General features: G+C 41.7%; 1 protein-coding gene across 2 annotated transcripts; it reads left to right on the top strand.

Moving 5' to 3' along the window:
• The first annotated feature begins 20,643 nt into the window (after positions 1 to 20,643).
• On the top strand, positions 20,644 to 26,381 carry LOC116321911. Of its 2 annotated transcripts, none has more exons than XM_039609221.1 (6): positions 20,644 to 20,707; positions 24,914 to 24,955; positions 25,078 to 25,344; positions 25,466 to 25,663; positions 25,827 to 25,973; positions 26,045 to 26,381. In XM_039609221.1, the coding sequence occupies exons 1-6, from the start codon at positions 20,674 to 20,676 to the stop codon at positions 26,131 to 26,133; spliced, it is 777 nt and encodes a 258-aa protein (XP_039465155.1). In that variant the 5' UTR covers positions 20,644 to 20,673; the 3' UTR covers positions 26,134 to 26,381. The 2 variants fall into 2 exon arrangements, with proteins under 2 accessions (XP_039465155.1, XP_039465154.1); XM_039609220.1 differs by having other exon boundaries at positions 20,645 to 20,707; positions 25,421 to 25,663.
• The last annotated feature ends 774 nt before the right edge of the window (positions 26,382 to 27,155 follow it).

The following is a 27,155-nucleotide window of genomic DNA, read 5'->3' as shown; positions in this document are numbered from 1 at the left end:
GGCATAAAATGCAAGAACATGGAACATAAAATCAGCCTTTATGCGGATGATGTGTTACTCTTTCTCCAAAATTCACAAACCAATATCTCTGGGGTGATTGAACTGATAAACACTTTTGCAAGAATATCAGATTACTCAATTAACTGGTCAAAATCTACAGTCCTTCCGATTAATTGCTCTTTCCATAATTCCTCTTCTACTCCACTGCAATCGGAAATATAAAATATTTAGGTATTAATGTTTCTCCCAAGCTTGCAGATCTAACTAAATTAAACCATATCCCACTTTTAAAGAAAGTAGAAGGTGATCTGGCTAGGTGGAAATGTCTACCCATATCACTCATGGGAAGGGTTGCCGCTATAAAAATGATGGTATTACCAAAAATAAATTATTTATTCTCAATGATCCCAACTAAACCTCCACAAGATTGGTTCAGATCTCTAGATTCATATATGTCCAAATTCCTTTGGAAAAATAAGCCCCCACGTATAAGCTTAAAAACACTACAAAAGACCAAGGATAAAGGAGGATTAGAACTACCTAACTTTCAGCACTACTTCTTAGCCAACAGGCTTCAGTTTATCTCAGGATGGCAAAAACATACCCTCTTAGATGAACCTTGGCTAGATGTAGAACAGCTTCAAAAGCATCAACATCAGCTCCTCTCTGACAGCATGGTGGGAGTTTCTGAAGCTGACTGAGTCTTCATTAATCCCATGCAAACGTACACCTATCTGGAACAACCCTGACATATTACAAAACAATAATATGATAAACTTTTCAGATTGGAGTAGTAAAGGAATCAAATATTTAGAACATATACTAGAAGGAACAGAATTTATTTCATTTGACAGACTAGTTACACAATATGGGATCAACAAGAAAAGATTTTTAGAATATCAACAAATTAAATCCATAGTAAAAAAGAGATTTAAACCGGGTCAAGTTGAACTACAAACACCACCAAGTGTGGTTCAATTTCTTACTCTTAAAACCCCAAATTACTATCCAAAATATACAGAATGCTTTCTAAAACAGATGAATCAATATCACTTCCTATTGCAAAATGGGAAGCGGATTTATCAGTTAACTTTGACCAAAACTTCTGGTCTCAGATTTGCTTAAAAACTTTTCATCTAATTAGAAATCCCAGTCTTCAATTAATTCAATACAAAATACTACATAGAGTACACTATACAGGTCATCGGATGTTCAAGATGGGCTTTACGTCTACCAACAACTGCTCACACTGCCAAACCAATTCACCGGACAATTATATCCACGCACTTTGGTTCTGTCCACCAGTTCAGAAGTTTTGGCGCGAGATATGTGAAGACTTATCAAAGTGTCTGAAATGTAACATTCCAACTTCCCCTTTAGTATGTTTGTTGGGCAGCTTAGATAATGTCACTACAGAAAAGAATATAGCTCATATGGTTTTCACTGCCCTATGCGTAGCCAAGAAAACAGTCCTCATGAACTGGAAAAATAAAAATAATCTTAATTCTAACCAATATAGAAATTATCTATTAGATCACATTAGTCTTGATACAGCCTCGGCCACCACATCAGATCAATTGCTCTGGGCTCCTTTGATCAGCTCCATCACCTAGTGGGGGTGGGGGGTCTTAGTTTGGTCCCACCTTCACTGTTGTGATTGGTGTGGGGGTAGGGACAGGCTTAGGGCATCGGGGGGTTCCCCGGGAGCATCTTCCGTGGGGGCTCAACCCGGGTAGCGGTCATGGCCAATTAGGGGCTCTGTTGGCTCTTAGGTGACGGTTTCCTCGTGGCTGCGTGCAGCAGGGCTAGGGGAGGGTCTGTGCTGACGGACGTGGGTTACTGACCTGGTAGCCTGGCTGCCCCTGGGTGGGTCCGGGATGGGCGTGAGGTTCTGGGGGCACTCCGTCTCTGGGCTGGGGCCCTGGCCAAGCCTCAGGGGCTTGGGTCCTGGTTGGTGTGTTGCCGGGGTTGGGGGCGGGTGGGTGTATGGGGGCCCAGTCCTGGCGCAGGGTGCCGCCTGTGCATCGAACCACCTGGGGGCTCTTCAACTGGTGGGGAGGTTGTCACATCCTGCAGGAGCCTTCCTCTCTTCAGGAACTCTCTCTGCAGGAGGGGAGATACAGGAGAGGTGGAGGAAGATCTCAGCCTGGGCGTCTATTGTCTTGTGTAGTCTGGAAGATGAGTGGATGATGGGGTGGGTGCAGTTTTCTCTGTGGTGGGGTCGGGTGGACTGTCCCGGGCTCTGTGGGGCCGGCGCGGCGCTGCTGCACTGGGCCCCGGTCTCTGGATGGGCCTGGGCCCCTTTCCTGGCGGGTTGCAGAGTATGGGGGTGCCTACTGGGGTCAGCGGGGGGCTGACCCTAGGGAGGGGTCACTTGCCCCTCCTTCCTTCCCTCCCATCTCCAGCTGCCTCCCTCTTCCCGCTCCACCACAATCACCCACACATGCAGGGCCTTGGGGTAGGGGTGTGTCACCAGGGTGCAGAGGAGACATCCCCCCCCTCTGTCCCCTTCTGGCTGCCTCTGCCTCAATTTTATCCCACAACTTAGACATTCACATTACTCACACTCTCATTACACATACATATAGGATCTTGGGGTGGGCACGCTACACGGATTCCAATCACCATCAGGGTGTACACCTCACCCCTGGCGTCGCTGCCCACCTCTCAATTTTAAATACACGTACACATTGAGGGCTAGCAGGAGGGGCTATACGCTTACCTGCTGCTCTGGCAGGTAGCTCCATGCCCTCCTGGGTTTTAAATGCACCTTAGAACACATACATCAACACTACATATGAGCGGGTGGAGGGAGGTTTGAGTCTTCCTACACCCCCATTCTCTGCGACCTGCTGGAGCGGGGGGCTAGGAGGAGGAGTTGGGGTCTGGAATGTGGGGCCTCCCTGCTGCTGCGGAGTCGGGCGGTCTGCTTCTCCCACCGCAGGGAAAGGGTAACACCACCTGGGTCTGGGCGCAGTTTCCCCTCCAGGGCAAGGGTACCTAGACCCGGGCTTAGAGTATGCTTGGGGAGTGTGATTGTGTGTACAGTGTCTCTCTATGTCTGTCTCCACGTTGGGTGAGTGTTGAGAGCATGAGGGTGGGAATAGATGTTTCTATCTGTGTGTGCCTGTTTGTCTGTGTCTATATGTCAGGTTGGGTATCAGACCCCACCTCTCTGGGGACATCTCAGGCCCTCCAAGGTTTGGAGGCCCATCTCCCCACCACTTTCCCTGCCGTGGCAGACGCCCCTCAGACATCGGTGCATTGGTGGTTCTTTGTGTCCGGGGGTGGGCACCCAGGTACCCACCGGCTCACTCCTTGGCGGCTGCTTATCGGGGCATGGAGCCTGGGGTTCGCTCGGGCCACTTCGGAGGCGAGGTGCCCTCGGCCCGGGGCTCGGTCACTCAGGCACAGCTGGCTGCCGGCGGAGCTCACGGGCACGTCACTGCAACCCCCCCTGGCTTCTGCTCCGCGGCTGCTGAGTGACCCCTCATCTGGGACTCTCCTCAGCTCTTTCTGGGATAGTGGCGCGGCTGCCCCTCTGTTGGTCTTCCTTGGTCTCTTGTGTTCTGGGGGCCTCTGGATGTCTGGAGTTTTGATCTCCTCCATACCTGCTTCATGCCCTGGAGGTCGGGTCAGTGGCCCCCCACACCCTCTAGCAGATCATTACATGAAGGAACCTTTTAAAAACAAGCGCGTTCATGCTCACAGGTGTACACACGGGTGATCACACACACAAACTACACCCTTTTGGGCTCCTACCTCAAAGCACACTGTGCGCTGTCGATCTCACGTGCTGCACCATAATGTTTAATATTTAGTATTTACTGTCATATTCCCATATATCATTGTGATCTTCTTTATTACTCTCGTCTTCTTCTGCTTGCTTTCTTTTTCTTTCTCAACAGGTGATCCAGGTGATCGATATGTATTTTTTGTCTGCTTATTCTGTTGGTTTTGTTTTTGCCCTTTTTCCCGTCCCTCTTCTCAGGTTTTTTTTTTTCCTCTTTCTTTCTCCCCTTTCTTTCCACCAGTCAAGTCTGTCCCGTATTCAGCAAGTGAAAATAAAATAAACAATAAAGGTGAATCAGATGGACCATTACGGCAAGGCTGGGATGGTCCATTTGGTAAAAAAATCCGTTGGGCATCTTTCTTCGCCTTTAGACAATAATTCTGATGGCAAAAGAACCAAACGGGACAGGTTAAAAAAAAAAAAAGAAAAAAGAAAAATGAACATGGTGGTTACAGATACAGAACAGAAAAACTATGTGTAAAACTCTGCATTCAGGTTCCCTCACTTGTGTGTGAGTGTCAACTTTCAAGTATAAATTTTGGCCAGATTTTTACTTCTTTCAGCTTATTGGTGAATGTCATGTCAACCTCAAATTTAACAATCCAATCAGAGAACAGATGGGTTTGACTGCCGGAGTGGCGCATTACTGAGCTTCAGGCCCTAGAAGTGCTTTGAACACCCAAACAACCATGAAAAGCTACTGGCCTCTCAGATTAACAAGCTCCTGTCATTGTTAACTGGACATGAACATGACAGTTAACCTGAGACATGCTATGGATTTCAGTGGAACCTGAGGCAACCCTCGTTCCTATGACAATTACCAATCACGGCCACAAGATGGAAATAATGCAACAGCAAGAAGCTTTAAGATGGAGATAAGATGAAAGGAGAGGATTGCTTTCGATTTGGCTTTATTTAATGTCTGTTTTTATACTTCCATAGGCAAGCACTGCTTTTCCCTGCTTTTCCTGATGGAATGAATGGTGAGTGAAATTATTTTGGTGACACTACACTCCCTAAGTTGCATGTTTCTGAAGAATTTCAGTTTTTAAGGTTTTGCACTCTATAGGCGTTACCTGCACATTCGTGTCATGCTACCACATCAAAATTATGTCAGCTGGACATTCAACCATTTTCTTCTGCTTATCAATGTAAGGGTGACTGAGAGAGTAGTGAGACCAAAGGAGGTTTTCTATGGGTTTGTAAGGTTAAGTGTGAGGGAATTTGTACCCAAGCCACTGAGATATTTTAATTGCCAGGAATTTGGACATAATGCCAAGGTGTGTAAAGGGAAGAGAAGGTGTGCCCGATGCTCTGGGGACCATGACTATGGAAAGTGTGACGTGGGAGTTAAGCCAAAATGTTGTCGTTGAGGAGTGTTGCTTTTTGGGGGTGCACATGCTGGGTGTTTGGGAAGGTAAGATAGGGAGATTTTAGTAGACTACATGAGAGGAAGCTGTCACAGGTCCAAAATCACTTGAGTGTTGAAAGGATGAGTCAAGAGATAAGTCAAAGTATTTTAAGTGCTGCTGAGGAGAGTACCCCAAAAACGTCAGGGAGAGTGCAGTCCCATGGTGTAATGATGAGTGTAGGCTGGTAGTAAGAGAAAGGAATAGAGCATTTAAGTTGGTTAAAAGGTCTCATAATTTTCAACATTTAATTGAAGAACAGGCAAAAGTGAGGAGTATAATAAGAAGAACAAAGAGAACATATTGGAGAGCTTTCTGTAACACAATTGGCAGTAGTATGCACATGGGAGAAGTCTGTGGGATGATTCGGAAAATGGGGGGAGAAAGAAGAGAGTGGAGTTACCCAATACTTAATAAGAATAATCAAGTAGTGGTAACTGATGGGGAAAAGGTGGAATTATTGCCAAGTACTTTTGGAGAAATACACAGTGGGAGAAATTTATCAGATGAGGGTAAACAGGGAAGAGAGTGGACAAAAAGAAGGAATCATGAGGCGTTAGGGAAGAATTGTAAATGGCCTGTTTTTATATAGCGCTTTACACATTCAGTCATCCACCCATTCACACACTGGTGATGGCAAGCTACATTGTAGCCACAGCCGCCCTGGGGCGCACCGACAGAGGCGAAGCTGCCGGACACTGGCGCCACCGGGCCGTCTGACCACCACCAGTAGGCAACGGGTGAAGTGTCTTGCCTAAGGACACAACGACCAAGACTGTCCGAGCCAGGGCTCGAACCAGCAACCTTCCAATTACAAGATGAACTGCCAACTCTTGATCCACGATCGCCCAAGAAAGAGACTACCAAAGAGATAAGGAAAAGGTCCACGGATAAAACTAGGAAGAGTACTCCAGGGAAAGATGAGGTATGAAAGATGCGGTATGTTATATCATGTTGAAGCATTTAAGTGAAGAAGTAAAGTGCTAATGTTATTTAATAAGGTGTGGGAAGTATGGTGTGTCACAAGTAGTTGGAAAGAAGGAATAATTATACCAGTAAAGAAACCTGGGAAAGACCATAGTGATCCTGGGAATTACAGATCGATTGCTCTGACTCTGCTTTACTCTGCTCTCATATAAGTAAAGTAATGGAAATGATGGTAAATGAGAGGTTAGCTCACTTCTTAGAGTCAAGAAACATGTTAGCATCGTATCAGAGTGGCTTTCATAGGCGAAGAGGGATCAGGTTTTATGTCTGAAGGATGAAATTAGGAAGGCACAGATTAATAAAGACGTGGTAGTGGCTGGGTTCTTTGAGATAGAAAATGCATATGATATGGGTGCCAGTTTTAATGCCCTCAAAAGTATCTATGTCATGTTAATTCAATCAAGGGTTGACTATGGATGTGTGGTGTATGGGGCAGTGACTACAGTGGCTACAGTGGCTACAGTGGCTACAACAATGTGCTCTTCAAGTGGAAGCAGGAGAAATGCCTCTGCATATTAGAAGGTAGCAGTTAAAGGTGAACTATTAACTAGTGTTACGAAATCAGTTTTACCCCGGTTCTTTATTATTCCTCGGGCTTTCAGAGATGGCACCGGACCCAGTAGTCATGATTACAAAATCTTTATTCATCTTCATTTAAGCATGCACTTCTAGAAGGGAAGACGAGGCCGGTGTCCCTCTGAAACAATCTTCACCCCTTTGTTAGTTCCACCCAGCTTTATAGGAGCGACCCCATCATAAATCCCCATGTGTGCTGCAAACTCTGTGTCCGTGTCTATGTACACGAGCACGTGAGTGCCTGTGTGTGCGCGTACCCGCATGTCTATGTGAGTGCTCGTGAGTGACTGTGTGTGCATACCTAGTATGTGCGTGCACGTGAGTGAGTGTGCATGTGGATGTGTGAGTGTATCAGTTAAAACACTGTGGGTATGTGTCTCTTCCTAGGGGCCATAAATACCATCTAACAAAGTTTAGCCAGGGGGGCCGATAGGGTATTAACAGGGAAAATACTTTTCTTTCTTATTCTCATTTAAAATGTCTAGCTTGTAATAAATAATTATCTGAATCTTACACCCAAAGTTTTAATCTGATGTAAAATGTATAGAAGTCCATTACTGTACATAGTAACTGTTAAGTCTAATATACCCTAGTAAGCTATAGTACTTTTTCCTTTGGGAAGGTACCATCTGTGCACTCTGCAATTCTGTTGAAGAAAGATGTTGAATCTATTTGTTTGGTTCGTTTGGTTCTTTTGCCATCAGAATTATTGTCTAAAGGCGAAGAAAGATGCCCAACGGAAGAAAGATGCCTATTTAATTATTCTTGAAAAATAATTTATTTCTGTGCATTTTTTTTTTCACACTGCATCAAATTAAAGTTGATTACATCGATTAAGCATCATGAGGTGGAGGGTGGGGGGTGGTTCCCTATTTTCTTTTGCTGGGAGTTTGCAACCCTATTAGTTAGGTTGCTTAATATTTCTGCTAAGTACTCTTTAAAATACCAGAATAGGGAGGATGGAGCAGGTTTAAGTTTATTAGATTGATCAGTGTTGCTGAACTATGAAATATTTTGGGTGCAGTGTATTTTTTACATGCAGGTATAACAGAATAGCTTTAGTGTTGTTGTTTATTTAAACTTGAGTATGAACTTATACAAAATGCAGCAAGATATTAACAAAAAAGTTTTATTGATTAAAAAACACACTATATCGGATTCATATCGGTATCGGCAGATATCCAAATTTATGATATCGGTATCGGTATCGGACATAAAAAAGTGGTATCGTGCCATCTCTACCAGGTACCAAAGCAAATCATTCGTACTGTACAAATAATGTAAATATGACAGTGTACCACAAAAGATTGATATCAAACTGATCACTTGACCTATATTACGTTACTTGCTCTTCGAGTGAATCAACAAATGTATAAATAAAAAGCCGAACAACAATGCTGATTTTTTTTAGAGTCTTTGCTTACATTTCATATTTTCAGTTCTTACCCTCCACGGCTAAACAAACTCTCTAAATCGGTTTCAGTCATGTACTGATGAACAAAACAATGGATATAAGGAGCTTCTTTCAAAGAAAAAACTCTGGTAGATGTTATTTTATATATTATGCTTTGTATGTTGTTCAGTATATTTCTATCCAAGACAAGAGGAATTTCAATACACAGCAGTATATTCACAGTTTAAACCAGATACACATACACTTTAGGGAAAAAACATAAAAACAATTTTTACTGTTAAACATCAATTTAGAGTAAACCTGTTTTTCTTTAGATAAATAGATAAATAAATATTGAAATATCTTTTGAATTAGTTAAATGTCGGAATAAAAAGAGGGAGCTGTCAATTTTTTATCACTTTCATCAAATTTAGGAGTACATATACACTAAGTTTATTGTTAATTAATAAGAAAACTCCAGACGATTCCATTCTGAGCTGAAGAAGCTTCTGATAGGTTAGTAGAGTCCATGTGAGTAAATTGGTGGCACACCTGTGGATGCATATAAGGCAAAACACAGAGCCTGTTTCTTTGATATGGGAAAATCAAGAGATGTCAACCAAAACACCAGGAAAAGAATTGTGGAGCTCCATAAGTGTGGCTCAGTTTTGAATACAATTTGGTGCCATTTGCAATTAAGAAATACATATGATTTATAAAAAATATATTTGTTAAATTTTAGAGTGAAGAGATATTTATCAATCTAAAAAAAATAAACATTTAGCCTTATTTGTTGTTACACTTAAAAAAGTGTTTGTGTTTTTATCTGAAGAGTTTGTAAATATCTGGTTTCAACTGTATATTTGATGATGTTGGTGTTTGGCTTGATTGTCAGCACAAAGAGGGAGAGAGAGGAACAGAGAGGGAGAGAGAGGAGCAGAGCGGGAGAGAGAGGAACAGAGCGGGAGAGAGAGGAGCAGAGAGGGAGAGAGAGGAGCAGAGAGGGGGAGAGAGGAGCAGAGAGGGGGAGAGAGGAACAGAGAGGGGGAGAGAGAATGAGGACAGAACAGAGAGGGAACAAGAGCAGGTGAGACAGACCTTCTACTCAAAAGGTTGTTTGCCAAAACTCATCAGAACATGTATCTCGTACCTAGTGTTTCTTTTTAGATACCATTTGTTACTTTTCAAATTCTATATTTATTAAGTTATGCAGGCTTGTTTGCACAACAAGGCTAAATAATTATATAAACTTTTATGAATCTAAATAGTGTACTTTGGTAGAATTAAAAAATAAGTGTAGTGCAGGTCTATGATGATTTTTAGTGCTACTATCATGTAGTTCTGATTCTGGTTCTGTCTTGGTTAAATCCTAAGTAGTCCTGATTTTGAACTGTTGTAGTCCTGTTTTAATTCTGGATCAGTTCTGGGTCTGGTTGAATTGGGATTTAGTCCCTGTGTCTTGATACAGCCCTGATTTTGTTCTGCCTTGCTGCTTAATTAAAAAACTAGTTTAAGGTGTCCTGCATATGTGATATATATTTTTATCCTATATGAAGTCATTCTTTTTTTTTTACTAAAACTGAAAACAGCCTAATAAATCTATCAGTCATTTCAAAAGCATCAGCTCTAAGAGCCGTGCTTAGAGAGTGCTTTGTAGCGAGAGCTGGCTCTTCATTTAATTTCCTTTCGCTGCTCAGCTCTCACACAGTGGCTCAGCTATGCTTCAGTCCCTCCATATTGTGGCCAATCACATGCAAGGATATAGAACAATATCATTATGTGAAAAACAGAGAGGGTGAGAGATGCGTCAGTCAAGTGAAGCGTGTGTCTGTCCTCTCAGTAAGTGAGTGAGACAGTAGACAGCGGTGAGGAGGGCTGTGCGAGTGCATCGCAAAAACACATATATGCCTGACACCTGTAAACGAAGCAGCATCTGGCTGCAGTTTAAACACTTTTTTGTCTCGGTCTTAGTGTTGGTCTTGGTCTTGTCTTGATTACAAGTCTAATACAGATACCATTATCTAAATCTGAAGGAAGGGGAAGCATTCGACAGGATTATGTAATTGGTTTGGTGTTATGGAAACAGTTGAGCATGTATTTATTAACTGCAGGAGGCATGGTAACTATAGGAGAATGATGAGGCTAGAAATGGGAAACACTGGGGAATTCAGGTTTGAGAAGGTGGTTGGATGGCTCGGATGTAATGAAGGGAAAGGAGTGGTTCTTCGGTTTCTGAGAAATACGGGATTATTTAAGAGGATTTATAGAGTTAGATGTGATCTAAGATAACTCCAGGGGGTGGCAGTAATGCAACTCCTGTAAATGCAAGCTGCCGTTAAAATGGAAGAGGAAAGAGAAGAGGTCTTTGCCTCGTAACTCCACTTGCCAACAACTTCAAGGCTCCTACTCTGAACTATTACCAGGGCTCGCAAAATTTCAAAATCCCTGGTAGCCCTTCGGGCAGACACTCCTCTGTTTTTGGTAGCCCAAAATAAATTTAAGCAGCCTGAAAAAAATAGAGGACAATTTTTTGATTGACTTTAAAAAATAGTTAAAACACAAATTACAACAACTGTATAAAAATTACAATCATCAACTCAAATATTTGGTTCTAACTGAACAGAAATTTCTATGAACTTGTAAGAACTGTGTAGAACATGAATCAGTCTGTGTCAGATCCTGAGTCATGGGTAAGAGGTAAGTGGAAGATCTAGGCCATTTGCTTTGTTTGCAAAGACTGCTAAATTTTGCCAAAGGTAGTTCACTCTTTGCAACATCACGCTGTTCTAAGCAGCTTTTTCTTCTGCGTTTCTTCTGGACTTCTTGCTGTGCTTGGTTAGGGTTATTTTTAGTAGTTTCTTTGCAATTGGTGTCTGTTCTGGGAAAGATACTGCAGACTGAGCAATAATGCATTTCTTGCATTTCTCATGGGTTCTAATGGGGTCTTTCTTAAAATTACTGGTCCCAGTAACAAAGGTGCTTGTCGACTCAGAACTCGAGGGAAACTCAAGATACACCCGGCAGAACATCATGTTATTTAGCTTGTCATATTCCAGCCACAGAAATTCTTTTGTCCATGAAACCAAAAAAGCTGCGCTTTTGTTTTTGCCTCATAGTCTGATTTGTCATATGAAGCGAGATCGATCAACTGCAGATCAGACAACAAACAACGGAGGCTCCAGAAAAGTGCAATCGAACGATGAGTTTTATTAACACAGGAGAACAACCATCAGCATATGGCCTGTTTTGCTCTGACAAAAATACACTGGGTTCTGGTTTTATAGCATAGAGGATCATGCCCCCACATACACGTCAATACAGGTCAAAAATACATTGTGTACAGTCAAGAGTACATCATGTACATCTTAATAATTATAAACAAACATATAACTTCTCTTTTTGATAACACTTGCCTTTTAAGGTAATAACTTCAAGCTTCAGGGTCTCTAAGGGCTAATAATTGACCCTCGTCATCAATCACTAAGTAGACTGAATTGGCGCAGGTCTCAAAAAGAAGCAGAAGACACTTGGGCCCTCACTCAGGCCTGCTACTAGATTAATATGTGTATTGTAAGCATGCATGCAATTAACCTGCTATGTTCTCATCTTCCCTCAACATGTATCACCTGGACACTCTCACCAGTGAAGCTTAAAACCCTCTTGGATGGAACATCAACTCTGAACCAGCACAGATATGCATTGTGTATAAAATGAACTCAACCTGTGAATAGAAAGGTCACTGTGATGACAAACATATTCAACGCAATATGAACCCTGTAAGAAATATTACCAATAAAATAATACTGTAAAACCTGTTATTAATGCATTTATCATAAGGCAGATTATATGATAGCAATAAAAGAATCTCTGAATCCTAACACATATCTTTTCTGTTTTGTGGTAACCTTTTCTTTGGCTGTCCCTTCTTCACCCTGACCCGTTTCATTTGGTTCTGCATAACTAAAATACCTGTGTAAATCCATCTGCTTTTACACAGGCAAGTGCCTGTGTAAAAGCATAATGATCAGCATAATGATCAGCATAATGATCAGCGATTCTCTGCGCAATCAACCTGTATCACATGTTTAAGCTTGCTGCGGGAGATTTCACTTGTTTCACTTGTCACGTTTTAAAAGTAAGCTAATGAGTGATAAGACGATGTCAGAGGAATTGGTGCGCAATTAATCTGTGATTTACCAATCAGTGCTGCCGCTCTCTATACACAGTTTGCGCGATCGCAAAGTGAAGGTGAAGCAAAAAACAAGCACAAATTCAAATGCGATTTCAGTATGTCACATATTGACAGTGGCTCATCGATGCCAATGACATAATTACGCAGCTACGTTTGGGAAAGAATGCAAAAGCATTGACATATTTTTTCTTCCTATGATAGCCCGACGGGCAGGGCTGAGATGTGCTAGGTGATGTGCTACCTGGTAACTTGGCAATTTGTCTCAGAGCCAGTTTTTGGGCTGTGTTTTTGTTTTCGCTACAGGGTTATGTCACTCTTGTCTTCCTATAATAAACTTCTCTTAATACTACACCCTCGTGTGTCCGAGTTTTGTCTGCAACTGAGTCTAGTCCTGTATTTTGGGCAGTGCGACCATGACAAATGGACTCAAACCCAGGACCTTCTTACTGTGAGCCAACCCACATAAAATGAATGATGAAAAACCTTCTAGTGGAAGAAGATCAAATAAGGGGCATGCAAGAAATATCTGAAAAGGTTTTAGGACTTTTCTGAACTGTTTGCACTTGTTTGTTAAAAAATATTTATACAAACTTAAAATTGGAGAAAATATTTCTTGAAATAAAACAACAAATGTCACGTGAATGATTAAGTTATTATGTAAAATTATGATGTCTTTGTAGAGTCACAGAAATGTAAGATTTTACAAACTGAAGCAGAAGTCGTTGTAATGTAAACTTGACTTCCTTTAATGATGCAGTTTCATAAGGCAAAATTAATAAAAAGTAATAAATGAATCAACTAATAAATTTGTGTAAAAGGTGGATGTAGCAACCCATTAAAATCCGACATTACAAAATCATGTCAGACAGCTTGGACACAGTGTACTGTCAGAGGGCGTTGGTAAGTCTCCAGAAATCTGTTTTCCTCTTTGTGTGTGTGTGTTGGAGTGAATGAATATTTGACTTACCGAGGAGTGGAGAGATAGATGGGGTCTTCATCTTGTCTGGACGTTGACTAAACGTCTGGACGACAGACTGAGGCCATCTGCTTCATCACTTCCTCTGTAGCACACTTAGTGATTCGCTGGCTGAAAAAGTCGCCATGCTACTGTGATGAATTCACGGTGAGGGCGGAGCACCTTTAATGGGCTGCAGCCTGCAGTTTCTGTGAACAAAGACAAAACATCATCCGCCCCCAATACCTGCTGCAGATGCTACAGCCATGTGCTCACCTCAACATGTCGAGATTCCCAATTTCTGTACCTCTCAGGTGACTTTAACCGCCTAGGACCTGGCGTCCACATATGTGGACATCACATTTTGGGTTATTTAGACCAAAATACTTAATTTTGCTCTACAAGGGCCTGATATCCACTTACGAGGACATTATACTGCTACTGTTCTATCAAAATTTTAAACGAATATCCTCCTATGTGGCTCTCATTTTTCTTAAAGACAAAAATCAAGTAAAAAAAAAAAAATTCTGGTAATTCTTTGTTTTTACATTCATTGGGCCCCAATATGCCCAAATTTCAAAGAGAAATTAAAAATGCATGCCGTGGAAGAGTTCAGGTCTTAGGAGGTTAAGAACCTTTCCACAGCTGCTGCTGTGATATAGCATTAAATAAATGAAATTTAATTGAACTCAATCTTAAAATCTCTGCATTCAAAATTCAGTCTTCTATATGGCTCAAGTTAAAGATCAAATTAAACTTTATGTACCTGTAAACATGAATCCTGCAGCAATAAAAACTCAGAAGCTCTGCCTAATATATGATGACCAAACACAGACACATTGGGCAACAGATCATCAGGTTTGTCCCAGTATATATTTCTCTATTTCTTAGTGATCCCTGTAAAAGTTGGGATTTTTACAGTTTTTAATTAAATTCAGAAAGAAAGGAGCAGCTTTTGACTCATTTGATGCCAAACTTCAACACATCTATGCTTGAAGTAAAATGTAAGCAAATGAATAGATCGACAGTTTGTGTAACCATGTATTTTGGACTGAACCTATTACTCATACAGAGCTCCGTTGGCTGAGTTGAGGAAAAAACTTTCAATAGGGTTTTTGAGCTCAGCAAGGAAATCTGTCAGTTCATGGACATGGCATCTATGATGCGGTAAAGGCATTTTAAGTGAAGCTGTCACAAATGCACCAGTGCAACTTGCCTCACTCTTCCTGTTGCCAAGTAATGTTGAACGAAGTCGGCTGACTTTCCTGATAAGCTGAGCGCACTGTGCACTGAGTTTGCGGCGCTTTGGTGACTTTGAAGAACGAAAAGAGAATTTTGAGCTGCTTTGCAACCCATTTATGTGGAAACTGCACCTGTGCAGATTCAGATGGAGCTGCAGTGTAATGATACACTCAAGGCAAAGTACGACACTGAATGGCCCGCAGAGTTTATTAGTTCCATTCCTGAAGCAATGGCCCAGCTCCGTCTACATGTGGCTCCAACCTTGTGTTTGCTTTCATTTATTTTTTCTGGGGTTTTTGGCAGCATGTTCATATTTCTAACTTGCATAATTTTCACACGATATATTTTTATGAAGAGCAAAGTATTTAAAGTTAAAGTTTTTTTTTTTTTAAGTTTATTTATTCTGGAATAATATTCCTGTCTGTTTTTATTCATATTTATGTTTAAAAAACATTGTTTTAGTGTATTCAATAAATGTTTATCTTGTTTGGCCCACGACCTAAAGTGTGCCTTGAGTTTTGGCCCCTTTTTGACACCCCTGATGTGCATGGTCCCCCATTTGTTCAGGAAGCCAGAGTATGCAAGCCATCAGCTGTGGCCAACTTTCCAAAAGAGGTGTACCTTCTTTTAGTAGTTTTATAGGTGAATGTGCATTTATCTAACCAGTTAAAACTGGTGGAAAGAAGCAGCTTGTTTTGCAGGCACTGAGCTAAGATGTGGCCATGAGCAATTATCAGGCGTTAGCCATCATGTCTACAGCTGCCCGTCCACATTCGAATTATTGCGAATTATTAATGTGTATAAAAGTCCTTTGTTTTTATTTAAATTCATGACCTGATGGCATTGTTTTTGTAAACTCAATTTTCATCAGTTTGTTATTAGATCTCAGGTTAGGTAAGTTACCAGTACTTTTTATTCAAAGAGCTGATCAACTCAGTAAGCTGGAAATTTTGACTATATGGTTTGAAAATGCCGTCCTCCTCCTCTCACAGATCAGTCTGCGTGTTCATGGAGGCCACATTTTTTTCTGGAATATGTTGAGCAAACCTGGAGAAGCTTTAGCTCCAGAGATCATTGTTGGCATTGCTGTGATTCTTTATGTGATTCACTGACTCAGTGAGTAAATGTTTACTCTTATTCAAACAGATTTTGTGCCTTCTCTCAGTTTAGCACCAGGTTTATGAACTTGCTAGCTAGCTAGTGTTAGACTGGCGTTGCTGCTGCCTCTGGGCTCATGTTACTTAAAAAGTAACCCACAGCTTTAATGTCAGGGGTCCTGGGTCGATGACCCTTTGTTTTCAGTCTTGGACTTTTGTCACTGTTTAGTTTTAATATTTCCTGATTTTCTGTGTCAATCCCCTGCCTATTTGCATTATGTTCTAGTTCTTTCCCTGTGTATCATTAGCCAGATTTAGTTCAACTGTGTGACTCACCGGTCTCCTATCGTCTTCTTTAGTCAATGCATTTAAGTCCTCAGTTTCCTCCAGTTCTTTGTCTTGTCATTGATGTAATGTTGTTACCGTGTTCTTAGTTCAGCCAGTCTTCCCGTCAGTCAGCCAGTCAGTTATTCATCTCTCAATCTGTTCATTCTATTCCCTCCAATAAACACCCTTATCCTGAGTGAGTCCTGCGTTTGGGTCCACTTTCTTCCTCACCTCCACACAGCAGCCTCTGACATTTAAAAACGTTATATAACATCTCTCTGTGAAATTTTCTGTTGATTGTTTGAAATAGAAAAGTGAACCGCTACTAGATAAGAACCGAGAGAAAACTTTTTCTGAAGGTGCAGCCATTGGGGGCGGGGCTTGTTTTCAGTCCACTTTTATAACATATGAACTGTATATTCTTAACCTCTGTACTTATTTTAATTCTTTGTGGTTTCTTTTGAACATCTGTGGCATCTATTAATGTTAAATCTAATCTTTCTTCACTGACATAATCAAGCTGTTTTTACATTTAATGAACATGTCTGTTTTATAACAAAACTAATGGATTGCATTTATATAACCCTCAAAGTGCTTTACAATTCCACTATTCATTCAGTCTCACATTCACACACTGGTGGAGGCAAGCTACAGTTGTAGTCACAGCTGCCCTGGGGCAGACTGACAGAAGCGAGGCTGCCACATCACGCCATCAGCCTCTCTGGCCAACACCAGTAGGCCATAAGTGTCTTGCCCAAGGACACAACGACCGAGACAGACAGAGCAGGGGATCAAACCGGCAACCTGAACCACAGTTGCCTGACTATCCATCCATTCAGGCCAGCTGAGAGATAATCTCCCCAGCGTATTGTGGGTCTGCCCCAGGGCCTCCTCCCGGTGGGACATGCCCAGAACACCTCACCCAGGAGGCATCCTTGTCAGATGCCCAAACAACCTCAGCTGGCTCCTTTTGATGTGGAGGACCAGTGGCTCTACTCTGAGCCCCTCCTGGATGGCCAAACTTCTCACTCTAGGTAATGATGACATTTAAATGAGGTGGGGTTTTTTAAACACATATCTCTTTAGGCCTAAACTGAGAATGCCAATACCACACATTCAGACACAGTAATAGATGGTGTTTTTAGTACTATATGTGCTATTCTAATTTGTGTGTATGAGGTCTACATTGACCTTCTGTGTTGTAAGTTATAATGGCTGCACAGCCATTAAGGATTAAATCAGTTTCTAAATAATTTTATGTTTTTTTCTTCCTCTGTGTGCTTCTTACTGTCTTTGAGGCTCGGACCAGCACTCCACACATGATATCAAACTCTTACAAGTCTAGAAGAGGAGCTGTTGGACAGAAAGACATCAACTGAGTAGGAAGTATTTTGGTTACAAAATAATTACCACAATATATTAGTAACTGTCACTGACATTTATATTAATCAGGCTGAACTTTGATCATACTTTAGACTAACCTGTTTTACTTTCCTGTAAAAAACTGTTTCCTTTATGCTTTGGTTTCCTGTGTTCTGTTATTAGACCTGAGATGTGACTGCTCTGTGCTGTTGCTGATGACTCCAGTTAATCCTACAAGACATGCTGTGTAAGTTAATACAATCAACGACAGTTTGGATATAGTGAAGTTTGCAACTTTTTGAAGGGTGAAATTATTCTGCAGATCATTAAAATGATGACTTACTGGCCATGTTTGCAGAGCTCTTTTTAAAAATATGCTTTCCTGACATTATTGTGTATCGGTTGGCTATCCAGACTGACAAGTAGGACATTGAATGTCTCCTCTCTGGTGGGGAGGGAGCCTGAGAGTTTAAATTGAGGTCTGTTCTGTAGAAGATGCAGAACAAATGTTTTAAGAAAGCAAATACTGCCACTGCCACTGTACTTAAGGGAAGCTAAAGACTTTCTGCTGCACTTACATTTGGATCACCTAAATCCATGACAGTCATTCAGGCAGTGATGCCTGGACTGGAAGCAAGTCATCCTTAAATTATTACAGCATGAAAGCTTCAGTGTATAAATGTAAAACAAATGTGTTGTTTGATGTAGAGACTGCACTTGTGACAGAACAATAAATACATTTTATTTTGATTATAGAAGTAATGTAAGTATAAAACAAAGTTGTGGTAGGCCTAAACTTAGTTTCAGAATAATTAAATCTGAGACGTTGTTTCATCGTAAGATTATAACAATGATGACAGTATAACTTTTTGTTGTTCAGCAGAACAGTGTCCATGATGTTGGCTGATATATTGTTTTATATTTCAAAATAAAAGTTGGGCTGATTTTAATACCATTACAAGAAGTGTTGTTAATTATTCTTTTTTTAATCATATTTGAATACAGTGTTATATTAATATAAGTTACCACAAGTTGTTTTTTTTTATTTAGTAGAACTTGAAATGTTTGTCAGTGTGTAAACAATCAGTATTGCACAGTCAGAAAGTTATTCTTAGAACTGTATACTTGCAATGAGTAAGTTGCCCTAACTTACTCATTGCAAGTAAGCTTTACTCAGTTGTTTGTTTTGACAATGAGTTTGCATAGTTTTTTTGAGTTCTGGGAACTAATTCGATTTTACAGTGTAAGTATCTATTCAACCAGTTAAAAAAAACTATAGATTCTATTCATCCTGAATAATAATCTCACTCGACATGTTCTGCCAGTGTTCTTTGTTTGAAGTTCTTCTGTTTGATGTTAAATCCCTCAAGAGTCTCTCCATCTAAAGCAATGCATTATCAGGACTGTAACATCCTTTTGACTGAAACAGCATTTACATTCCTGTTAGAATACTTTTAATTAAGTGCTTTAGTCTACTTGCAATGAAATTTAAAAAAAAAATCTTGTTCATGACCTGTGCTCTATGTAAACACTATTAGAAGTAAAAAATAACTTGAACTCCAATTTTGAAAACACACATGAAGCTCTAACATGTGTTGTGAATATGAGTTTGTGTGAAACTCCTGCTGTGCACTGAGTGAGATTGTCTGACTGTGGCCTGGGAGAGAGTCCTGTAACTCGTCTGCAAAATACAGTGTATAATGACCAATGTTGGCCTTTGAAAAAATATTTAATTAGAGTTACTAGTTAGTTCTTCAACTCAAGTCAGAAAATCCCAGGATCAAGTTGCAGAGGGAGTGTTCAGGCCAGCAGGTGCTGAGGAATGATTGTGTTGAACTGAAGTCAGACACAGAACCTGGTCGTTGTGAGGGGGTGGACTTCCTCACCAGCACATCATTCTGAGCATCAAACTATGCATAGAAGTGAGAGCTGAAATGTCTGATTAGGAATGGGAATTTCAAACTAAGAGTGTGAACAGACTCACAACTCTGTTGTGGCTATTGATTAACTGTGTTGCTACCATCCCATGTGCAATATCTTAGTCTTTAATTGTTCTGTGCAATATTTTGGTCCATGTGCACTTGTCAGGGTCCCTGTGCCTACCCGGTCGGCTCAGCATGGCTACATGTTTTTATTTTCATTTTTGTTCCTGCTCTCTCCCTTCCTCTCTTTCCCTCCTCCCTCGGCCTGGGCGGAGCTCACCTGTGGGCTCCTGCCCCTGACCCACACACCTGTGGCTCATCACGAGTGTTCCAGCTCCTTTATAGGATGGCAGCTCTGTGTCTCTCATCGCTGGACCGTTGCCGACCCTCGTCAGTGTAACTCCAGCTCAGTTAACTCTAGAGTGTTTCTCAGTGACCTTCCATTGTAATCCCTTTGTGTCTCTGTGTACAGATCCCCTGGACCCACCCCTGTGTTTTCTGAAGTGATCGAGTGTGCTTTCTGTGGAGTGTGAAGAGGAGCGTGTGGAGTGGACGGAGTGTGTGCGTGGACTTTCAACGTCTTTCCCTTTCGTGTGTGGACCCCCGGAGTCTGGCCTTCCTCTCACTTTTGTAAATAGATCACCTGGTGAACTGTGATAAAGACTCTTGTGTTTTCGAGACTTGGGGCCTGCGCGTGAGTCCGTTCCGTCCCGTTGTGACAGCACTATTCTGGCCTCAGTGGAATTACCATCCCCGTTCTAAATAACCATAGCCCCTCCACCCTTATTTATTTATTATATTATATAACTGCCCTTGTATACAGCCCCAATTTTTCTTTCTGTCACAGATCGTGACAAAACCAAACTGTAAATACCATCCAACAAAGCACACATAAATAAAGATACCTGGCTCACAAAACCAAAAAATAATAAGACCATTTGCAAAATAAATGTGTTCAAAAGAAAAAAATGTGCTATTGCATGCACACTTTAGCAGATTATTAACCTCTCCGCTTTGATTCTCGACCGAAACCAGAAGTAGAGCAGCTAAACATGACCCCCCCACCCCATAACAGCAAAACCAAATAATATTCATAAAAATAAGTCATTTAAAAGTGTATGTAAACAAAACAAAACCACATGAAATCATAATTATGACAGTTTAAATGTGTCTCAACAAACCCTAGCCCTTTCTTCCTGGTTTGTTTTCTGAGTATGTTACTGTTACTTTGTGGTTTTATCTAAAAAGATTCAGCACTGCACGTGATACATGCAACTCATTAAAGCAGCTTTCTCCACCCCTAAAATAAAGTACATCCAGTAAGAACTTAGAGTCACACAGTGGGTGCTATAAAGGAAGTGATTGCATTAAAAGCATCTCTCTGATATTCAGACTGGTCATTCATTCGTCCAGACAAGATGGCGACTGCATGGGTCTCTCTGCTCCTCTTTGGTGAGTCAAACACAGAACACTTTCATTACAGGTCTGACACACAGACAACGAAGGAAACAGATCTAGAGCAGACAAGTGGAAGTATTCACAAGTGCAAAGACTTTAGTGAGAGTGAAGCTAAACTTTAGCCTGCAGGTTTACCGTTAGTGAATATGCACACTGCCATAGATGCGTTCATTTCACGTTTAGATTTTTTTATCCAACACAATATTCACATCATGTCAGATACATTCTGCTGAAGGACAGTTGTCTCGAACATTCAGTCAGATTCATTCACACAGTTCTAATCTATCTGGGAGCTTCTAGAGGCATTTTCTGGAGACTCACAAAGGATCGTCCAATGGAGAGCGCTATCGAGACCTGCATTCATAGGTTTTTGTTTGCCATTGCATGACAAACATGAATGTCATCATCATGACATTATAACTACCGGGAATTTGGGATAGCAATAGCCATAGCTGTCTTTTTGTGTATCGTGGGTTTTATGTTATTAGTATTGGAAAAGGTGAGATTCAGTCACAAGAAGTGTCCCAGCACATAACAGTGGTGTGATGTGTGAGTCGACATCAATTACATTTGCAGGTGCAGCGCATCCTAAAAGTATTCTCAGTACTTCACTTGTTCCACATTTCTTTCATGTTATAGCCCTTTAAAAAAGATATTAAATACATTTTTCATCTCTAAATTCTGCACACAGTACACCAGAATGACTGAGCAAAAGAAGTTGGGTTGAAATATTTCCAAATGTATTTAGAATAAAAAATAAAAATATAACATGTACAAAAGTACTGTATTTTTCGGACCATAAGGTACACCGCATTATAAGGCGCATTAACCGAAACAAAACAGTCAGATAACTCTAACTTTACTCAACTCATTCTTCTTGCTTCCTCCACTTCTGTACCATTGATTCATCAATGTTGAATTCTCTGGCAGCTGCTCTATTCCCATGTTGTTGCAGTATATTAATGACTAACCTCATATTGTGGCTTGATTATCGCAGTTGTTCTTCTGAATGAAGTTTGGTCCGTTTATAACATCCTTGCATTGTCCCTGATCATGGAGAACCCTCATGTTAACTTTTATGAAGTGGAAAAAAGTTAGCGTTCATCCTCAAGATTCACCGTGTTTATGCTAACATAGCTGTGTTGTTAGCAATCACGTAGCACATCATTAAATACCAATTTGTCCAACTTTAATAACCCTACAAAAGTCACTGCTGTTTAGTTTTCTGTCTCATTTATGTTGGAGACAGAAAACTGCTGGTATATATTCCGTATAAGTCCACACTTTCAACCCAAGTTCTAATGGAGAGTCTGGGTCACTCTGGGTCACCTCACGTAATGGCGACTCTGGCGACTACTGCGGAGTAGTCTATGCCCAATCCGAGTTGTCACGGCAGACCTAGCACCGGGCCAGCCAGGGAAGGCGCTGGCCCACATGGTGGCTGAGCTCCAAACCATGCAAAGGGAGCAGTGATATTATGTTCAGTTTTGCTTCCCTTGTCTTTTCAGTCAGATTAGTATCAGTTGCATTCCCACCTGTGTTCTATTCTCTTGCCATACTTTTTGTCTATATATTGTCTGCTTTTCTCTCTGTTCTCTGTCGCGCTCTTCCTACCTTTTCCTTGTCGATTGTCACAATGGATTGAACAGACACAGCTTTGAAACTGTGCCCACCATCAGAAACAATGTCCTACAGGATGCCATAGATGGAAGAAGTAGGTCGTGGGCACTGGGCAGCTGGGTGGTCTCCAGGGTAGACGGGAGCTTAGTGAGCGCCACAAAAACAATCGACAGTAGTCAAAATAGTGTTGTTACCTGCAGACGGAGGAAGGCCACTTACAAAATCTATGTAAGAGCAAGGCCATGTTGGGGATGGCAGAGGTTGTAATAGGCTGCCATAGGGTTGGTTTCCGTGTTTATTCTAGGCAGAGGTTGCACAGACTGAAACATATTAATGGTTGCATCAAGACAGAGATGGCCAACAGAAATAACGTTGGAGAAAGATAATAGTTTTGTGGATACCATGATGAAATGGGCAGTGTAGTACCCGAGGACAGACAAATGTCGGGCTTGTAGGTATCCTAGATTTCTATGTTTTGTTTTGTTTTTTCATTTTTATGGTTTAATGGTCCAGATGATGAAAGGTTGAACTGTGCCCTCCAGCCAGTGCCTCCATACTTCCAAAGTGAGTTCAATTGCCAGAAGTTCCCACTTGGCACTGACCACTTGGTGTCTGTCAGATAGAAAGTTAAAGATCCAGCTGCAGAGAGAGCTGCTCAATCCTAGATCCTACAGTTTCCTTTTCAGCTTCAGAGCTGTAATCTACAAACAGCATTCTCGCATACGTGTCTCTCTTCTGCAGGTACAAGAGGGCAGTATGTAGTGTCAGGGCTATGGCATGATCAGTTGTTACAGTTACACACAGTTGTCACAGCAAATTGTGTCAGGTAGTACAGAGCATGCCGTACACAACAGCTGTAGGTGCTTATGTTACTAGGTAACAGAAACCACGGGTCATAGGCTAGAACATCCAATTTAACAGCCTTGCCCTTCTGGTTTACAGGACCTTTGAAGGACTAAGTCTATTTAAGCCGGGTCCTACCCGGTCACAAAGTCATTAACAGTAATTTGTAACTGCATAATTAATTCATCCTTTAGTTCATCATTAATATTATTGACCACTGCATCCACTGCCCCAGCCCCTTTCTACTGCCAGGATCCAGAAATTTATGGAGTAGTCAGCCATCACTTAAGCATGTGGTCAGACAACTGCACAAAAAAACCCCCATTAGTTCACCATTCCTATTTCTGAGTAGGGATGGGTATCGTTTAGGTTTTATCCGATACCGGTGCCAAACCGGTACTTTTGAAACGGTGCCGGTGCTTAAACGGTGCTCAAACCGGGGCTTAAAGAATGGAGAACACAAAATTTGTCCAAAAACCTCTCATGTTCAGCTGGTTTTTTTGTAAAAAGATAACAATGTTAGCCTTTTCTGCAGCTATAGGGCATATATGGTCTCACTCTTGGCTGGAAGCAGTGCTTAAAACAATGGAAAAAACACAAACTTTGTCCAAAAACCTCTCATGTTTAGCTGTTTTCCACTTTTTCTTTGGTCATTTTAGCCTTTTTGGCCAGGGTGAAGGGAGTATCTGCCATCAAACAAGAAGACAGCCGCATGTAACTACGAAGGTGTTTGCTAGTTCACCTTACATGCATTAATGTAATAACGTGGTTAGTGTACTCAACATAAATTACACACGAACAACATGAAGCTACTCGCTCAGAGAAGAACGGCTGCTGCTGCCATCATCATCCGTCATCATTCTGCTACGCTGACAGGGCTAGGGGCCAGGACTCTACTCTTTTGGGGGGATGTTGCTAACTCCAGGTCCGATAACAGGCACCACACCCGCAGTAGATGTGCTCGGTGTGAGGTCTTGCAGCAAGCTATCAAACACGGCAAATTTCTCGGCTTTAAAAAAAAACGCTATGTGTCGCCAGGTGTTTCATCAGATTCGAGGTGTTACCTCCTTTGACAGTATGACAGTATCAGCTTAAAGCACTTGTTGCAGGCTGCTGAGTTTGCATCTTTGCTGTGAAGTACAGCCAGACTTTTGATCGCTTCGCCTTGGGCATTTTTAATCTGTAGCTCTGCTCTAAAAGAACGTACGTACCTGGCCCCGCCTACTATCCTCGGAAACGTAAAATGATTGGCTAGAATTGGCTCAGGAAAAAAAAAGCACCGAAATAAAGCACCGAAATGTGCGCTGCTTTTCGGTCTGGTTACTACCGTTTATGTCAGAACCGGTGCCATCATGGCACCGGACACCGGTACCCATCCCTATTTCTGAGTTTACATCTGGGTCTTTCCTCTGCCAGCCACACAGCCACCATGGCAGAACTTTACCTCATTATGGACCCAGCAGACTCACATTGTCTCCTGAGGAAATGTTTGCCCAGCTTCAGGGTTGCTGTCAGAGCATAGTTTATACTAAAGACCTTTTCATCAGACACTTGCAAGTAATTTGTCTTGATGATTTCCTGTCCACAACCTGTTCTGGGACGTTTCCCAACATGGAGTGTTTGGCTCAAGATTTGGCTGAACTGAGAGCAAACCTCCATTTTGAACTGTTTCTGACCTTTAGTGACCTGTAACCTTGTGACCTCTGAGCTTCAGTGACCTCTGACCTCCTGTTGCAGGTGTGTGTGTGCTGCTGCTGTCTGCACCGACTGTTTCTGCAGGTGAGTTGATGGAAGTGAAAACAATCAGTGAGACTCCAACAAGAACACAAATACATTTACTCTGTGTGTGTGTGTGTGTGTGTGTGTGTGTGTGTGTGTGTGTGTGTGTGTGTGTCCTCCAGTGTCTCTGTCTGTCAGTCCAAACCTTCAGCAGTTCTTCAGTGGATCTTCTCCAGTGTCTCTGAGTTGTGTTGATGATGGACAGACAGCTGATGGATGGACAGTGAAGAGGACCAGAGGAGGACTCACTGAGGACTGTGGAGCAGCTGGTTCAGAGTTTAGTAGGATTAACAGCTCCTTCTGTGTTTTCGGTCTCTCCACTGGTGGAAATTTCCTGTGTGTAAGCTCATCTGGAGAGCAGAGTGATGAAGTCTCCATCAGTGTCTCAGGTACAGACAGATGTTCCAGCTGTGTCTCTGTTTCTGTCTGTCTCTGTGTCACTCTGTTTGTGTCTCTGCTGGACAGATAAAGATGTGATCCTGAAGATTCCTGCACTTCCTGTCATGACAGGAAGTGATGTCACTTTGTACTGTACACCCAAAGAGGGAGAAAGACGAAAATCTTACTTCATCAGAGATGATGTTACACTTGGATCTGGACCTGAAGGAAAGTGGAATCTCTCTAAAGTCAACCGGTCTGATGAAGGTCTCTACTCGTGTTATACTGATATTCATCCACGTTCTCCTCAGAGCAGACTGAGGGTCAGAGGTCAGGACACTGATATCACTTCCTGTTTATAGACAAACTAACCTGCTGACCTGATAATGAACTGACTGAACCATCTTCATTATTTCTCCTGCAAATCCTCCTCCTCCACCCACTACAACCTCATCTCCTGCTTTCTTATTCTTTGCTATTAAATCTATAATAGACTCTTCCTCCCCTCGTTCTTCTGCTCCCACCCCTCCTACTCCCTCTCCCTCTATGTCAGTGCTCAGACTTGTCTTGCACCTGGTGGTCTTCTGTCCATACGTGGCCTGTACTGCTCTGGCACTGTCGATCTTCTCCACCAGCTCAGGTAGATATGAACAAACTCTCTCTGATCACTCACTTCAGTGCTCCATCCTTAAGTCTTAACCCTGTCCACAGGTAACACACCTTTTGTTTCCATGGAAATGAGCCATCCTGCTGTACAGGATGATGTCACTGCTGATGTCACCACTGAACATCACTTCTGACCTGATGGAGCTGATCTCTGAGCTGACAGGAAGTGAAGGAGCTGGAGCAGCTGGGATGTTCGTGTTTCTGTCCCAGAGTCAAACCTGTGCTTTGTACAGACTCCTCAGTCTGATCTTTGAGTCAGTCAGTGAACTTATCAGTGAACTGTTCACCTGTTGATTGGATGGATACAAACATTAACCTTGTGCTTTTATGTGTTTAATGCTTCAAGTGTTTACTGCTGATCAGCAAATCTGTTTTTTAATATGCTTTAATAAAACAGTGAAACATTACAGAGCAGATACTTCAGTGACATGAACAGTGACACAGAGAATCAGAGTCACAGAAACAGGATTGAAGTGATCCAGGAGTGTGAACTATGGCTGATGAGAGAATGATTTATTTATTATGGTTTATTCTGTGCTGGTGAGGTTAGCCTGAGAGTGCTAACAGCAGTCTGAGCTCAGCCACAGCCTCAGAGTGTCAGCATCAGTAACCTGTGATGGAAACAGGAACAAACAGAACAAAGACTAACATCACAGACACAGAGCTGATCCTATCGTGTAGGATCGGGAAGTGGAATCACAGGAGGACACAGCATAATGACACCACAGGGGAAGAGTAAAACTAAGCAGACTGAACAAGGGAAACACAAGACCTTTCAAAATAAACCTGAAGAGACGTGGACATGACCCAGACTAGACAATATGAGAACGGACAGAGAATACATGACACAAAAGACCAGGACAGACACCAGGTGACATGAAGAGTCTCATAAGAACTCAAGGCAATAAATATTAATACTAAGACTTAACATTATTTCATAAATACTCCAGAAATACAAAATTACTCAAGTAAAACCTTTAACTTAAAAACATAAGAAAACAATACAAAATAACACAAAGCATTAGGTCAAAGACACAGCCCCTGACAACTTCTGATTTTATATCTTGAGTGTGAATAATTTCACTGTTTCCTCATGTTTGTCCTGCCAACTATGAGAAGTGACCAAAGAGAAAAACAGGAACAAGACTTCTTACTG

This window comes from Oreochromis aureus, linkage group 3, assembly GCF_013358895.1.
Source record: "Oreochromis aureus strain Israel breed Guangdong linkage group 3, ZZ_aureus, whole genome shotgun sequence".
NCBI classification, from domain to species: domain Eukaryota; kingdom Metazoa; phylum Chordata; class Actinopteri; order Cichliformes; family Cichlidae; genus Oreochromis; species Oreochromis aureus.
Note: the sequence above shows the minus strand (reverse complement) of the source record. Positions and strands in the feature narration are given on the sequence as shown.